Here is an 18,516-nt window from a genome sequence, read left to right on the forward strand (position 1 = left end):
ACATGCCTCTCTCAGAAATAGATCATCGAAGCAGAAAATAAATAAAGAAACAAGAGCATTGAATGACACATTGGACCAGATGGACCTCATAGATATATACAGAACATTCCACCCTAAAACAACAGAATACTCATTCTTTTCAAGTACACATGGAACTTTCTCCAGAATAGACCACATACTGGGTCACAAATCAGGACTCAACCGATGCCAAAAAACTGAGATTATTCCCTGCATATTCTCAGATCACAATGCTTTGAAACTGGAGCTCAATCACAAGGAAAGGTTCCGAAGGAACTCAAACACCTGGAAGCTAAAGACTACCTTGGTCAAGAATGCTTGGATCAACCAGGATATCAAGGAAGAACTGAAACAATTCATGGAAACCAATGACAATGAAGCGACTTTGATCCAAAACCTATGGGATACAGCAAAGGCGGTCCTAGGGGGAAATACATAGCCATCCAAGCCTCCTTCAAAAAAATTGAAAACTCCAGAACACAGCAGCTGTCTCTACACCTTAAAGAACTGGAGAATCAACAAGAAATCAAACCCACTCCACACATAAGAAGGGAAATAATCAAATTTAGAGCTGAGATCAATGAGATACAGTAGAACGTATCAATGAAACTAGAAGCTGGATTTTGAAAGAATAAGATCAATAAACCATTGGAGACACTAATCCAAAAGAAAAGAGAGAAAGCTCAAATACATAAAATTATGAATGAAAAGGGAGAGATCACAACGAACACAAAGGAAGTAAAAACAAACATCAGAAGTTATTATCAACAGTTATATACCAAAAAGCTAAGCAAACTAGATGAAATGGATGCATTCCTGGAAAACTATAAACTCCCAAAATTGAATCAGGAAGAAATTGACAACCTGAATAGAATAATATCTAGTAAAGAGATTGAAGCAGTGATCAAAAACCTCCCAAAAAACAAGAGCACAGGACATGATCGATTCCCTCAGGAATTCTACCAAACTTTCAAAGAAGAAATAACACCTATTATCCTGAAGCTGTTTCAAAAAATTGAAGCAGAAGGAAAACTTCCTGACTCTTTCTATGAAGCCAGCATTACCCTGATCCCCAAACCAGGCAAAGACCCTACCAAAAAGAATTTCAGACCAATATCACTGATGAATATGGATGCTAAGATTCTCAACAAGATCCTAGCCAACAGGATACAACAGTACATTAAAAAGATGATCCACCATGATCAGGTGGGATTCATCCCTGGGCTACAAGGATGGTTCAACATTCGCATATCAATCAATGTGATAGAACAAATTAATAAGAGAGAAGAACCACATGGCCCTCTCAATTGATGCAGAAAAAGCATTTGACAAAATCCAGCATGCGTTCCTGATTAAAACACCTCAAAGTATAGGGATAGAGGGAACATTCCTGAACTTCATCAAATCGATCTATGAAAGACCCACAGAAAATATCATCCTCAATGGGAAAAAGCTTGCGTCCTTCCCGTTGAGATCAGAAACACGACAAGGATGCCCACTCACACCACTCTTGTTCAACATAGTATTAGAAGTCCTAGTAACAGCAATCAGACAACAAAGGGAAATAAAAGGTATCCAAATTGGTAATGAAGAAGTCAAAATCTCTCTTTGCAGATGACATGATTCTTTATATGGAAAACCCAAAAGACTCCACCCCCAAACTCCTAGAACTCATACAGCAATTCAGCAACGTGGCAGGATACAAAGTCAATGTACATAAATCATGGCTTTCTTATACACTAACAGTGAAAATACAGAAAGGGAAATTAGAGAATTGATTCCATTTACTATAGCACCAAGAACCATAAGATACCTGAGAATAAACCTAACCAAAGAGGTAAAGGATCTGTACTCAAGGAACTACTCATGAGAACACTCATGAAAGAAATTGAAGAAGAAACAAAAAGATGGAAGACCATTCCATGCTCTTGGATCGGAAGAATAAACATTGCTAAAATGTCTATACAGCTTAGAGCAATCTATACTTTGAATGCTATTCTGGTCAAAATTCCACTGGTATTCTTCAAAGAGCTGGAGCAAATAATCCTAAAATTTGTATGGAATCAGAAGAGACCCTGAATCGCTGAGGAAATGTTGAAAAACAAAAAAACTGGGGGCATCACGTTACCTGATTTAAAGCTTTACTACAAAGCTGTGATCACCAAGACAGCATGGTACTGGCATAAAAACAGACCCATAGACCAGTGGACCAGAATAGAGAGCCCAGATATGGACCCTCAACTCTATGATCAAATAATCTTTCACAAAAGAGGAAAAAATATACAGTGGGAAAAAGACAGTCTCTTCAATAAATGGTGCTAGGAAAAATGGGCAGCTATATTTATAAGAATGAAACTCGACCATTCTCTTACACCATACACAAAGATAAACTCAAAATGGATATAAGACCTCAATGTGAGACAGGAATCCATCAGAATCCTAGAGGAGAACATAGGCAGTAATCTCTTCGATATCAGCCACAGCAACTTCTTTCAAGAAAGGTCTCCAAAGGCAAAGGAAACAAAAGCGAAAATAAACTTTTGGGACTTCATCAACATCAAAAGCTTCTGCACAACAAAGGAAACAGTCAAGAAAACAAAGAGGCAACCCATGGAACTTTCATTTCATATTTGCAAATGAAAGTTCAGACAAAAGGTTGATATCCAGGATCTATAATGAGCTCCTCAAACTCAACACAACCAAAACAGACAATCATATCAAAAAAATGGGCAGAAGATATGGACAGACAGTTCTCCAATAAAGACGTACAAATGGCTTTCAGACACATGAAAAAATGTTCATCATCACTAGCCCTCAGGGAGATTCAAATTACAACCACATTGAGATATCACCTTACACCAGTTAGAATGGCCAACATTAGCAAGACAGGAAACAACATGTGTTGGAGAGCATGTGGAGAAAGGGGAACCCTCTTCCACTGTTGGTGGGAATGCAAGTTGGTGCAGCCTCTTTGGAGAACAGTGTGGAGATTCCTCAAGAAATTAAAAATAGAACTCCCCTATCACCCTGCCATTGCACTCCTGGGTATTTACCCCAAAGATACAGGTGTAGTGAAAAGAAGGGCCATCTGTACCCCAATGTTTATAGCAGCAATGCCCACGGTCGCCAAACTGTGGAAAGAACCAAGATGCCCTTCAACAGATGAATGGATAAGGAATATGTGGTCCATATACACTATGGAGTATTATGCCTCCATCAGAAAGAATGAGTACCCAACTTTTGTAGCAACATGGATGGGACTGGAAGAGATTATGCTGAGTGAAATAAGTCAAGCAGAGAGTGTCAATCATCATATGGTTTCACTTATTTGTGGAGCATAACAAAAAGCATGGAGGACATGGGGAGTTAGAGAGAGGGGGGTTGGGATAAACTGGAAGGGGAGTTGAATCATGAAAAGACTATGGACTCTGAAAAACAATCTGAGGGGGTTGAAGTGGCAGTGGGGTGGAAGGTCGGGGTACCAGGTGATGGGTATTATAGAGGGCACGGATTGCATGGAGCACTGGGTGTGGTAAAAAAATAATGATACTGTTATGCTGAAAATAAATAAATGAAAAAAATTAAATTAAATTAAAAAGTGATCTCTTAAAACAAATAAAAATGTAAACACAAAATAATAAAACATTTGGGTTACATTTCTAAAAAGGAAGTTTTGCGAGAAACACATTAGGGAGAAAGAGAGATTGCAAATAAACAACCTCACTTTACACTTCAAGGAGGTAGGAAAAACAACAACTAAACCCAAAGCTGGTAGAAGGTAGGAAATAACAAAGATTGGAAGAGAAATAAATGTAATAGAAACAAGGAAAAAATAACAAAACTAAAAGGCGGCTATTCTAAAAGATAAACAAAATTAAGAAATCTGTAGCTCAATTAAGAATAAAAGAAAGAAAGCTCAAAATCAGAAATGAAATATATTACAATCCTGCAAAAATACAAAGGATTCTGAGAGACTTTAATGAACAATTATATGCCAACACCTTGGATAACCTACAAGAAATAAATACACTCCTGTAAACAAACAACTGACCAGCTGAAACAGTAAAGGGGGGGAAATAAACTCTCAATACAGAAAACCCCAGCACTAGATGAATTCACTAGTAAATCCTATGAAATATTTAAAGAATAATTAATGTCAATCTTTCTCAAGTTCTTCCAAAAAATTGAATAGAGGAAAACAGTTCCTAACTCATTTTATAAGACAGGCATTACTCTGGTACGAAAGCCAGCTAAGGAAACAAGAAGAAAAGCACAGACCAATATTCCTAGTGAATATAGATGTAAATATTATAAACACAATATTGCCAAACATGTTTTTGAAAGTAAGTAAGTTTTCAAGTAGGGCATTCACTTCTTTATGGCATTATTGAAAATAATTCATAATTATAATGAAATTTGTTATCACTAAGATTTGTTTTTATATCCTTGAATAAATAAAAGCTACCAAATGCCTCCAAATTATAACATGTTTGGGATAGGGATTGCCTCATTTAAATGCTTTCTTCAGATAATTGAGTTTAATATCAACACAATTTTATGTTTTTCCTTAGATTATATATATATAATTGGCCTTGCAAAGTCACTGCAAATATTTCTAGATAGACAAGATAATTACTAAATCTCCCACACTCATTACCATGTGTTAGTACATGAAAGGATATACTTGTTCCCTCTCACAAATAATATAAACCTGAAATACTATGACATATTTACTATGCAAAAAAAAAATCATAGCACAATTAAAACTGTTTTCATGCAATTGCAATAATATGGAAAAAGGCTTTTAATAGAGTGAAACCTGGCATGAAATTGTTTAGAATGCATTTATACTTAGGTCACAACTTTAGAAAGAGAACCAAGGAAGGAAGGATAGAAGGAAGGAAAAAGGAAGGAGGGAAGGAAAGAAGGAAGGAAGGAAGGAAAAGGGAGAGAAAGATTTAAAATAAAATCTAAGCATCTAGCTAGCGAAATAAGTCAAGCAGAGAAAGACAACTATCATATGATCTCCCTGATATGAGGAAGTGGTGATGCAACATGGAGGCTTAAGTGGGTAGGAGAAGAATAAATGAAACAAGATGGGATTGGGAGGGAGACAAACCATAAGTGACTCTTAATCTCACAAAGCAAACTGAGGGTTGCTGGGGGGAGGGGGTTTGGGAGAAGAGGGTGGGATTATGGACATTGGGGAGGGTATGTGCTTTGGTGAGTGCTGTGAAGTGTGTAAACCTGGTGATTCACAGACCTGTACCCCGGGGATAAAAATATATGTTTATAAAAAATAAAAAATGAATAAAAAAAAAATCTAAGCATCTAGACCTAGAATAAAATAAATCAAAGGTGTCAATCCTTGAGTTGTGGGACTACAGGTGATATTTCTTGTCCTTGAACCTCTTTGTTTGTTTTTTCAAATTTTCTCATAATTTACATTTTTCAACCATGAAATACCTTTTTTAATTTTAAACAAATATTTACTGAAGAATTAATAGGCACCAGAAAATAACAAGTTATGGTTAGGTAATGAGTATTTCTTTAATATATTTAATAGATCTGTGGCTCAGAGAGTTTTTCACATGTTGTTTAACTGTTAAGTGATAAACCAATTTTTTAAAATTTTTTAAATTTTTTAAAAAATTATTTTAGAGAAAGAGTGTGAGAGAGAGGATGAGCATGAGAAGTGGGAGGGTCAGCGGGAGAAGCAGACCCCTGCCAAGCAGGGAGCCCGATGTGGGACTCGATGTCGTAACTCCGGGATCATGACCTGAGCTGAAGACGGTCGCCCAACCAAATGAGCCACCCAGGCGCCCCGATAAACCAGTTTTTAAAACTAGTTGCTTTGACTTCAGATTTTGTTCTCTTTCTTTGATACTAGCCTACTTGCTAGGAAAAACTGAAGTCCAGATTTGGAAGTTTTTAAGTCTTTAATATTAATCAATATCTCCATTATAAAGGTGTCTTATATTATGAATAGACTTTTATAATGAAGCATAATTGACATATAATGTTATATTAGTTGCAGTTGTAAAGCAGTGATTCTCAACAACACCATACATGAACTAATGCTTACCATGATAAGTGTAGCTACCATCTATCACCATACAACATTGTTAAAATAATATCAACTATATCCCCTATGCCATACTCTTCATCCCATGACTTATTTAATTACCAGAAGTTTGTTCCTCTTAATCCTCTTCACCTATTTTACCCATTCCCTCACTTGCCTCCCCTTTGGTAAATACGGTTTATTTTCTGTATTTAAGAGACTGGGTTTTTGTGTTTGTTCATTTGTTTTGTTTTCTGGATTGTTTTTGGTTTTTGTTTTATTTTGTTTGTTTTTTAGATTCCACATAGAAGTGAAACCATATGGTATTTGTTTTTCTCTGACTTATTTTACTTAGCATAATACCCTCTATATCCATCCCTGTTATTGCAAATGGCAAGATTTCATTCTCTTTGGTGGCTAAGTAATATTCCACTACCTATAGATGTATATACCATTCATCTATTCTTTATCCATTCACCTATTTATTGCACTTGGGTTGTTTCCACATTTTAGCTATTATAAATAATGCTGCCATAAATATGGGGGTTGTGTATATTTTTTCAAATTATTTTCTTCATTTTCTATGGGTAAATACCCAGTAGTAGAATTACTGGATCATTTTGTAATTCTATTTTTAATTAAAAAAATGATTATTTGGTAACCTATGTGCGTCATAAAATATTTTTTACTTTGTAAATTAACATCTTACAGTGCTATCAACAAACAAAATTATTTTCTAAGAATGATATAAAATACAGAAAATTTAATTTAAAAGTTTGATTAATTAGACTACATTTTTAAACTTCTATGTGAAAAAAAAGTCACTGTGAATAAATCTGAAAGGCAAATAGAAATTAAGAAAACAAGATTCATACCACATAAACATTTTACAGCCTCAATATATAATGATCTCTGGGGGAAAAAATAAAGCAAAAGATACAGGTAATATAGCAATAAGTAAATGCTGAAAATCCAAAAGTACTAGTTAATCAAAGAAATACAAATAAGACCTTTAAAAAAAAAAAAACTATCTGTGAAAGATTGTAAAGATTTACAAAGTCTTTTGGGTGTCGAGCACATTTTTATTTCTATGCCCTAGTAGTACTAAGGTAACTTTGTTTAATGTTTCAAGAGTGCATTTGACAATATGTTTCAAAATATAAGATGTTCACATCCATTAACTAGGAAATTATGCTTCCAGAAATGTTTTCTTTTTTTTTTTTTCCAGAAATGTTTTCTAAGAAAAAAAAAAAACTTTCTTAAGGTATATGTATTAGGTAGTTTACGACATTATCATTTACAATAATTAAAATTTGCACATAATATTAATCAATAGGAGACTGGCTTAAAATTATGAAATTACATAAATGTACTATTGTGCTAACATTTTATAACAATCAATAGTATGGACATAGAACCATAAAATACTTTTTTTTTTTTAAGATTTTGTTTATTTATTTTACAGACAGAGATCACAAGTAGGCAGAGAGGCATGCAGAGAGAGATGCAGAAGCAGGCTCCCTGCTAAGCAGAGTGCCCAATATGGGCTGGATCCCAGGGTTCTGGGATCATGACCTGAGCTGAAGGCAGAGGCTTTAACCCACTGAGCTACCCAGGCACCCCTCATGAAATGTTTTTAAATTAAAAGACCACTGTACTACTCGTACCCACTTAAGTGGGTACGAGAAGAATAAATGAAACAAGATGGGATTGGGAGGGAGACAAACCATAAGTGACTCTTAATCTCACAAAACAAACTGAGGGTTGCTGGGGGGAGGGGGTTTGGGAGAAGGGGGTGGTATTATGGACATTGGGGAGGGTATGTGTTTTGGTGAGTGCTGTGAAGTGTGTAAACCTGGTGATTCACAGACCTGTACCCCTGTGGATAAAAATATATGTTTATAAAAAATAAAAAATTATATTAAAAAAAAGACCACTGTACTAATTATGTTTAATGGTAAAATTTCCTCTTGTGTTGCAAGTTGTTAACCTCAAATGTATTTGTGTCTATTATTTCAGCAATTTTTAAAGTGCACTAATGTACTTTTTGTCATTTTGTCCCCACATAACTGTATGATGTAAACAAGGCCAGTGTTATTAACTTCACTGTACATATGAAAAGTTAAGATACAAAAATGTGGGAGTTTTTGGTAAAGGTCACATAATAACAGAACTCAAATTCCTCATCCAATGATCTCTCCACTACTGAACTGTGTCTAACAAGCTTTCTCAAAACAAGAAACAGGCCTATTCCACAGTGCTAATATTCCAGGTTAGAAGCCCTATTGAAAATTCCCTTCATAATATCCTACCCCATCTCTCTACCCTCAACATCACCTGTCCAGTTTTATAAATCATGAATTACTTTATGCTTATTCACATAACTTTCAAGATTCTATGTATTCCAGCTCCCCAACTCCTAACTTTCCTTTACTAATAAAATACATAGAGGAGGAAATATGGATAGAGGTTATTGCCCAATACAGATAATGCAACACCCAAACATAAAACACACACCTCGGCTCCAACCAAAGAGAAGAGCCCGTTAGAGAGTGCATGAACCAATATGCAGTACCAACTGTATAAATCTGACTGTCCAGTTCCAAATATCTGGGACATTTATAAAGGGATGATACTATGATGCACAATATGAGCTCTCACTAAACTCTTAACCCACTCCCAATGGGGAAGACTCCTAACTCTCATTATTTCATAAAATATGTTTTCTATCATATTTTTGTAACTACTTGTCCTATTTGGTCTAGGTTAAATAAGGAAAGGGGCAATGAACCTTAGCAGAAGCAAACACTCAGATCAATTAAAATAGAAATTAATCATGAAAGGATTAACTAAATTAACCTGGATTTCAATAAAACAAATAATCATGCTTTTGTTTTCCTATTTGTAAAAATATTAATTTTAGTTTTCTATGTATCGCACAGCAATAAATATTCCTATTATTAGCCTAGGTACTAAAAGAACAAGCTATTGTGCCACCTTAAGTAATGCTACTATCCCTAAACCACTTTTTTTTATTTTTGAGTGAAGGAAATATTTATTTCTGGTGTTCATTAGTTATTAGTGAAACTAATATCTACTTTAATCATCCTACACAGTAAGATATGTACAGAAAATATCTGTATTAAATATCCAGATGTTTAATAGAAAATTAGGGGAGAATACAACATAGACAGTTTCTAAAATGTTGCATATATGTTAGTTGAGATATGTTAAGCTACCTATTTATAGTACTCCATATATTTGATATGAAAAATACAGAAATCCTTTCTGGAGAAGAAATTTCAGGAAATAAAATAATAAAATAAAACCCAACATATAAGGTAGTAAGTTATCAAAGAATGACCTCCAACAATGTGGATTATGGATTAACAAAGCTCTGTTGAAGAAATCTGTTTGAAAACTTGGATGATTTTCTCACACATAAACCTATAGCAAATATAATATGTATAATAAAATAATGAAAGTTATATTTTTGACTCAGGAACTGGACCTCACTTCAATGATTATCATTTCTTTTCAACTTTAATTTTATTTTTTTAAATAACATATAATGTATTATTAGCCCCAGGAATACAGGTCTGTGAGTCACCAGGTTTACACACCTCACAGCACTCACCATAGCATATACCTTCCCCAATGTCCATAACCCCACCACCCTCTCCCTGAAACCCCCACAGCAACCCTCAAGTTTGTTTTGTGAGATTAAGAGTCTCTTATGGTTTGTCTCCCTCCCAATCCCATCTTGTTCCATTTATGCTTTTCCCACCGCTCAAGCCCCCCATGAAACATCTCCACTCTCTCATCTCAGGGAGATCATATGATAGTTGTTCTCTTATTGACTTATTTCGCTAAGCATAATACCTTCTAGTTCCATCCACGTCATTGCAAATGGCAAGATTTCATTTATTTGATAGGTGCATAGTATTCCACTATATATACATATATGTACATATATGTATATATAATCACTTCTTTATCCATTCATCTGTTGATGGACATCAAGGTTCTTTCCATAGTTTGGCTTTTGTGAACACTGTGGCTATAAGTATTCTGGTGCACGTGCTCCTTTGGAACACTACATTTGTATCTTTAGGGTAAATACCCAGCAGTGCAATTGCTGGGTCAAAGGATAGCTCTATTTTCAACTTTTTGAGGAACCTCCATGCTGTTTTCCAGAGTGGCCGCACCAGCTTGCATTCCCACCAACAGTGTAGGAGGGTTCCCCTTTCTCTGCATCCTCGCCAGCATCTGTCATTTTCTGATGTGTTAATTTCAGCCATTCTGACTGGTGTGAGGTGGTAGCTCATTGTGGTTTTGATTTGTATTTCCCTGATGCTGAGTGATGTGGAGAATGTTTTCATGTATCTGTTGGCCATCTGGATGTCTTCTTGCAGAAATGTCTGTTCATGTCCTCTGCCCATTTATTGATTGGACTATTTGTTCTTTGGGTTTTGAGTTTGCTAAGTTCTTTATAGATTTTGGACACTAGCCTTTATCTGATATGTCGTTTGTAAATATCTTCTCCCATTCCGTCAGGTGTCTTTTGGTTTTTTTGACTGTTTCCTTTGCTGTGCAAAAGCTTTTGATCTTGATGAAGTCCCAATAGTTCATTTTTGCCCTTGCTTCCCTTGCCTTAGGCGATGTTCCTAGGAAGAAGTTGCTATGGCTGAGATGGATGAGGTTGCTGCCTGCCTTCTCCTTAAGGATTTTAATGGATTCCTTTCTCACATTGAGGTCCTTCATCCATTTTGAGCCTATTTTCATGTGTGGTGTAAGGAAATGGTCCAGTTTCATCCTTTATCATGTGGCTGTCCAATTTTCCCAACACCATGTGTTGAAGAGACTGTCTTTTTTCCATTGGACATTCTTTCCTGCTTTGTCGAAGATGCATTGGCCATAGAACTGAGTGTCTATTTCTGGGCTCTCTATTATGTTCCATTGACCGATGTGTCTGTTTCTGTGCCAGTACCATACTGTCTTGATGATGACAGCTTTGTAATAGAGCTTGAAGTCTGGAATTGTGATGCCACCAACTTTGGCTTTCTTTTTCAACATTCCTCTGGTTATTCGAGGTCTCGTCTGGTTCCATATAAATTTTAGGATAATTTGTTCAATTTCTGTGAAAAAATGGATTGGATTGTGATAAGGATTGCATTAAATGTGTAGATTGCTTTAGGTCTCATAGACATTTTCACAATATTTTTTCTTCCAATCCATGAGCATTGAACATTTTTCCATCTCTTTGTGTCTTCCTCAATTTCTTTCATGAGCACATCATAATTTTCTGAGTACAGATCTTTGCCTCTTTGTTAGGTTTATTCCTAGGTATCTTATGGTTTGGGGTGCAATTGTAAATGGAATTGACTCCTTAATTTCTCTTTCTTCAGTCTTTTTGTTGGTGTAAAGAAATGCAACTGATTTCTGGGCATTGATTTTATATCCTGACACTTTGCTGAATTCCTATACAAGGTCTAGCAGATTTGGAATGGAGTCTTTTGAGTTTTCCACATATAATATTGTATCATCCGTAAAGAGTGATTGACTTCTCCTTTGTCGATTTGGATGGCTTTAATTTCTTTTGTTGTCTGATTGCTGAGGCCAGGCCTTCTAATACTATGTTGAATAGGAGTGGTGATAATGGACATCCCTGCTGTGTTCCTGACCTTAGCAGAAAAGCTTTCAGTTTTTCTCCATTGAGAATGATATTTGTGGTGGGTTTTTCTTAGATGGCTTTGATGATTTTGAGGTATGTAGCCTCTACTCATACACTTTGAAGAGTTTCAATGAGAAAAGGATGCTGCACTTTGTCAAATACATTTCAGCATCTATTGAGAGTATCATATGGTTCCTGTTCTTTCTTTTATTAATGCACTGTATCACATTGATTGATTTGCAGATGTTGCAGCCCTGGAATAAATCCCACTTGGTCGTGGTGAACAATCCTTGTAATGGACTGTTGGATCGTATTGGCTAGTGTTTTGGTGAGAATTTTCACATCTGTGTTCATCAAGGATATTGGTCTGTAATTCTCTTTCTTGATGGGATCCTTGCCTGGTGTTGGGATCAAGGTGATATTGGCCTCATAAAATGAGTTTGGAAGATTTCCTTCAATTTCTATTTTTTGGAACAGTTTCAAGAGAATAGGAATTAATTCTTCTTTAAGTGTTTGGTAGAATTCCTCTGGGAAACCGTCTGGCCCTTGGCTCTTGTTTTTTGGGAGATTTGACTGCTTTAATCTCCTTACTGGTTATGGGTCTGTTCAGGTTTTCTGTTTCTTCCTGGTTCAGTTGTGGTAGTTTAAATGTCTCTAAGAATGCATCCATTTCTTACAGATTGTCAAATTTGCTGGCGTATATTTGCCCATAATATCTTCTTATACTTGTTTGTATTTCTTTGGGTTGGTTGTGCTCTTCCTGGGTGGTTTCCCTGGATCTTGTGGGGTCCCTGCTCACAGAGAAGTGGCCTGAGCCATGGATCACAATTTAAGGTACCCTGAGTTGAGAGTTCACTCCTCAACTCCGTCTCTATAGCCAGCTTCCCCGCTCTAATACCTGTGAGCTCTACAACACTCAGACACCCTGGATCCTTCTGTGACCCCTCAGGACCTGAGACCAGGCTGTCCCTGCATGGGCTTCACCCCGGCTTAGCCTCTGGAGTGATGTTCCTCAGTGGAGCAAACTTTTAAAAGTTCTGATTTTGTGCTCCATTGTTCTTCCACTTGCAGGGAGCCAGCCCCACCCCCACAGTCTCTCTACCCATCAGTTTGTATTCACTTCTCCGCTGGTCCTACCTTTCAGAAAGTGGTCGATTTTTTGTTTCTAGAATTGCTGCTCTTCTTCTCTTTGATCTCCAGTTGGATTTGTAGGTGTTTGGAATGGTTTGATAAACTATCTCTCTGATCTCCTGCTACCTGATGTCATCTCAGCCTGCTATTTCCCCACCATCTTGATCCTCTCCCTATCTAAATTACTTTTAAAACAGACTTCCTGGGAACCAGGTGGTGGGTATTGGAGAGGGCACATATTTCATGGAGCACTGGGCATGGTGCAAAAACAATGAATACTGTTACACTGAAAATAAATTTAAAAAATTAAAACAAAAAACAAAACAAAAAAAAATAACTAATTTAATTTCATTTGTTTTATGCCCCCCCCAAAAAAACTATTTGTATATTCTGAGAGTCATGTGTAGTTTGCTTGACAAGGGGTCATGCTATGAGGTTCTGTATGAGTAAAATATTTACATATTTTTATTGAATTTTCATCTTGTATGCTCATTAGAAAATAAATATTTCAAAAACAAACAAAAAAGCAAGCAAACAAACAAACAACAGACTTCCTGAAAATCTATAAGGTAGCTAAGGAAAGTTCCAGCCTCATTTTCTCTCAGATTGACAACTTAACACTCAAAGGGATATGGAGCTTCCTTAAGAAATTATAAATATTATTTAATAATATAATTTTCTCAGAGGAAGTTATCCTTTTCATATTACATTTCTATTTTAATCATACACTCCAGTCCTAGTCTACTGAGAATCACTAATTTTTTGTGTTATATTTTTCCCTTTTTTTCAGTTCAATTCCTGAACAGTCTGTATTTCAAGAACCTCTTATCTAAACCTTCATATGTGTACAACTGCACAAATTTTATATTATTGGGAAAACAAATAGATTGTTTCAAACTTAAAGCAAAGTATAAGTGTTTGGTAACTAAAGTTGACAATAGAAAAACTAAGATATGAGTTATGCATTTTATTACATTATCTATTATATTTTCAGATAATTTGAAAGAAGATTCAGAAACAGAAGTTAAAATTAGGACTACAGAATCAAGGAAAACTACCCCAAAACAGGATATACATTTGAGAATTCAGATAGTCCCATACCAAAATAGCCAAAATGGTCCTAAATACCAACATAAGGGAGAAGTAAGTGGCCCCGAGAAGACTTATGAAAAGAGACAAAAACAGAAAACTGGAGTGAAAGTTGAAAAGCATCCTGAGAAAACTCAGAGTAAAGAAGAGAGAAGAGTAAAAAGAGACAAAAGAAAAGATACTGAGAAAGACATGGACAAGGAAAAGAAAATAGCTAAGGGGCAATTGAAGGAAGGAGGTGGTGAAAAATATAAAGGTGAAGAAGAAGAAAGGGTAAGCATGAAAAATAAGGGAGATAAGAACATGGAGGATAAAGACAAGAAGAAAGATAAAGACTTAAAGGAGAATAAATACAAGGAGAAGGAAAAGAACAAAAAGGATAAGGTCAAGAAAGGACATGACGATAAGACAGAGGACAAGGACACAAAGGGAGATGAAGACAAGACAGAGGACAGGGACAAGAAAGGAGATGATGGCATAAAGAAGGATGAGGACAAGGACAATAAGGGAAATGAAAATAGGAAAGAGGACAAGAACACAAAAGGGGGTGAAGACAAGACAGAAGACAGGGACACAAAGGTAGATGAGAGAAAGGAGGAGGAGGACAAGGACAATAAAGGAGATGAAGACAGGACAGAGGACAGGGAAAGGAGTAGAGATAATGGCATAAGGGAGAATGAGGACAAGGACAATAAGGGAGATGTGGACCGGACAGAGGATAGGAACAAGAATAGAGATGGGGACATAGAGGAGGAGGAGGACAAAGACAATAATGAAGATGAGGACATAAAGGAAGATGAGCACAAGGACAAGAATGAAGATAAGGACAGGAGAGAGGACAGGGATAGGAATGTATATGAGGACATAAAGGAGGATGAGGACAAAGACATGAATGAAGATGAGGAAATAAAAGAGGATGAAAACAATGACAATGAGGGAGATGAGGACAGGACAGAGAACAGAGACAAGAATGGAGATGAGGACATAAAGGAGGATGATGACAGGACAGAGGAGAAAGACAAGAAAAGAGGTGAAGACAAGACAGAAGACAAGGATATGAAAGGAGATTCTATGAAACAAAAAGATAAAATAAAGGTGGCTAAAGAGGACAAGAAGAACATAGACCCAAAAGAAGGCAAGGGAAAGAAAATGGGCAGTAAGAAAAGGGTCTCATTGAGGAAAACTCCGCATTTCATAAACTAACAAAACAATTGAATAATTTTGCTACAACACATAAACTTCAAAAAACTAAATGCCCATTTTCTATGATAGAGACGAAAATAATACATTCCTTACATTCTTTTTAATCACAAATTTTCTTTTCCTTTGCTTGTAATCTAGCAACATCTCCTTCAGAAATTGCTTATTTTTAGATCTCTCAGTTTCAAACTTCAGCTGCCAAATGTGAGTTTTTCAAAATGTATGTTCATGATGTATCATTTTCAGGAAAATACAATTAATAAAAATTAAATAAAACTCTGATTAAAGAAATTTACATCTATATTTTCTCAAAAAGTTTGGGGTTTTCCTGTCTAACCAAATAGCTGTTTAGGTAGTCTCTAGTAAGTGCAACATCCATAAAGGTATGCAAAATATCTTTCTCAATAGGACAAACATAAATGGGAAGAATAAACCATGTTGAAAATAGAAATATCAATTCAGAGCAATAAATACAACAGGAAAAATTCAGAAAAGGAAAACCTCTTTGTTTGGGGGGGTAATACAAGAAAGACTTTCATAGGCAGTAGAATTTGAGCTGGGCATCAAAAGAAGATAGGTAGATTTTGTATATTGTTTGAGATACCTGAATTAGTAATTCCTCTACCAGAGTATAAACTCCTTGAAGGAAGATTCGTGTTTTACCATGATCTCCATCTTCAGTGCCTACCACAATGTTTATGAAATTGAATGGACTAGGAAATGAGTGAGAGAGAAAAAAATTTAGGACATAGAAAGTCTATTATAAAGGAAGAGAGTAAAACAGAGAACCTGCAGACAGCAAAGCTCCCCAAGGATAAGGACACAAAGGGGGATGAAGACCCCACTGATGTAGAAGATGATTCCAGGTGGCCCCCAGTAAACATTTTAATAAGAATAGTTAATATTTACTTTTATGTGAATGAAAGTAATATATCCAGCCTATCAAGCTCATGATTTTTGAAATTCTAGGTTAAGATGAGATTAAGGTGAATCAATTAAAAAATAAATATAAAATAGCATAAATTCTATTTAGATATTGTGAAAAATTAGGACAAATGGTGGGATCTAAATGATGAAGTTTGACAAATACTTCCTTCCAAGAAGAAAATAAGATTGGAATAAGAAACTAGAGTTCTGTAGAGACTTCAGTTTTCATTGATATATTTCATAGGCAACAGATAAAAACTCTCCCTCTCTGTATGTAGATTTCTTAAAATTCTGTGAGGTCCAAGGTTGTAGTTTGAACTGCATATTTCACACACACACACACCCCATTTGAATTGATTCATTGACCAATCACTTATTACATACCAGGCACCACCCTGGTGGGCACTATTAAATATGGCTTATGCACTCATTGAACTTATTCTAGTGGGAAAGATATTAATCCAATCATAAGCACATGAAACTGCACTTATAATGGCATTTATTTTTTAAGAACAGGGAAGTGTGGATAAGATAGTGGTCAGGCATAAAAGATGGATGGGAAGCTAAGCACAAGTCAGGGTAGATGATAACTTACAGACAAAGCCAACACGAGGTATATTTCCTTGTCGCTCTCGCTAGCAAGAACGACACGGAGACACGCATGGAGGCAAACTTCTTTAATGGCTTCTTTTTATCTTCTTCTCCCTCTGGCGCAGCACAGCACGCAGCTCCCGCCGCCCCGCTCGGGCGTCGCCGCCGCCTCCAGGGCCGTGCGCCGCCCCTCGGCGCCCGCAGCAGCCAGGGTCCGCGCTGCGGCCCCCTCCGGCCGGCAGAGCGCCCCGCGGCCTGGCTCCCGGCGGGCCCGCCCCTCTACAAGTACATTCAAGCATATATACACGGCAGCTTAGCCCGCCTAGCCAATGACCGCAGTGCTCATGCACCTCCCGCGTGAGTGGACCTAAATGAACAGCCAATCATATTCAGTCCCTTACAGCTCTTATAGTAGGCCTCCTGTACTGGCTCCCGACATTTCCTGCTCAAAGTCATTTTTAGTTTTATAAATAAAAGATTTCTGGGTATAATTTTCAAAGCCTTATCTCTGGAAACAGGGGAAAGAGAGTTCTTTATATGAGGGCTTGAGATGAATACAGTGGGGTTTTAACAGTATAATGACATTGAGGTAGCTGTCCAGCAGTTCTACCACTTTCTGACTCAAACTTATCCAGGTGTCATCATTTTTTTTTTTTTTTTTTTTCTGTTCTAGCAGTTTGTTAAGTTTCTAAAAGATCAGATGGACAGGCAGAGGCTTCTGGTTTGGTTTTTTAAAGTTCAGATTGAAGGGCACAAAGGTGGTTCAGTCAGTTAAATGTCTTATTCTTGGCGTTGGCTCAGGACTTAATCTCCCAGACCTCTAGGATCCACACCCAGATAGGGGTCTGCACTGTGTAGAGTCTGCCTCAGATTCTTTCTCCCTCTCCCTTCCCCTTTGCTCCTCCCTGATCATTCTCTCTCTTTATCTTTCTAAAATAAAATCTTTAAAAATTGGTCATATTGACAGGCAGAAACTTCTATGAGAGGTCATCTGACTTCAGAGGGTCAAGCCAGTAACAACTGGGTGTAGAATAAAGAAGGGAGAGTGAAATGGAGCTGGTGAAAGGCTGGGACGTAGGAATGGGGTTACATATGAAGGCAATAGGAAATCCAGGGCTGGTTCTGCTGACAGGGATGGCTAGTGGAGACCTTATAAAGCCCAGAACCATCCCCCACCTCCTTTTCTGCTAACTAGGAGTGCTGAGTCTTCCTGCCTTATCTAGGTTCCCTTATTTGGGGCTGGGTGCCAAAAAGCAGGGAAATAACTGCCTAAAAGAATTAAAATAATTTTATCCACTAAACATAACAAGAACCATTGTGAAAATGACCTGCAATAGGAAGATCATTAGCTAGTGAGTCAGGTTAAGGAATATTTAATCTTAAATAGTGCTTCAATTGAGAGCTAAAAGAGGAGTAGGAATCATTAAAAAAAAAAAAAGAGAGAGAGAGAGGAAGGAGAACAGTATACTACACTGGGAGCATAGCAGTATAAAGGCATCTTTCCTTGAACAAAGATTCTCAGTAACAGAGACTGACAGAAGACTTGTACACCCAGTTCAACAAGAAATATATATATTTTTTAAAGCTGAAGAAGCAGACCAAAAGCCACACCATCTAGAGACTTTTAGGATATGTTAAATTTGTCTCTCATCTTTGATTAATTGAGAAACTACAGAAAGGTTTTTTTTAATAAAATATTTTTTATTAGTATTTGATCTTGTATTGGTAAAATACAAAAAAATTCTATTAAGTTCATAGACAATTTCTAGGTCTAAACATTATGCTTATTTTTTAAAATTTCTTTTTAGTGTTCCAGAATTCA

The 18,516-nt window shown here is 36.5% G+C and overlaps 1 protein-coding gene across 1 annotated transcript in view; it reads left to right on the forward strand.

The window, feature by feature from the left end:
* LOC131833235 (uncharacterized) overlaps positions 1-15,447 on the forward strand; it is a 67,437-nt gene extending 51,990 nt beyond the window's left edge. Inside the window, exon 4 of the mRNA XM_059176393.1 lies at positions 13,882-15,447. Coding sequence (XP_059032376.1) covers positions 14,169-15,179 — 1,011 coding nt within the window. The 5' untranslated portion in view covers positions 13,882-14,168 and the 3' untranslated portion in view covers positions 15,180-15,447. The remainder of the gene's footprint in view (positions 1-13,881) is intronic.
* Positions 15,448-18,516: the final 3,069 nt, after the last annotated feature.

The sequence above is a fragment of the Mustela lutreola genome, chromosome 6 (genome assembly GCF_030435805.1).
Source record: "Mustela lutreola isolate mMusLut2 chromosome 6, mMusLut2.pri, whole genome shotgun sequence".
Lineage (NCBI taxonomy): Eukaryota > Metazoa > Chordata > Mammalia > Carnivora > Mustelidae > Mustela > Mustela lutreola.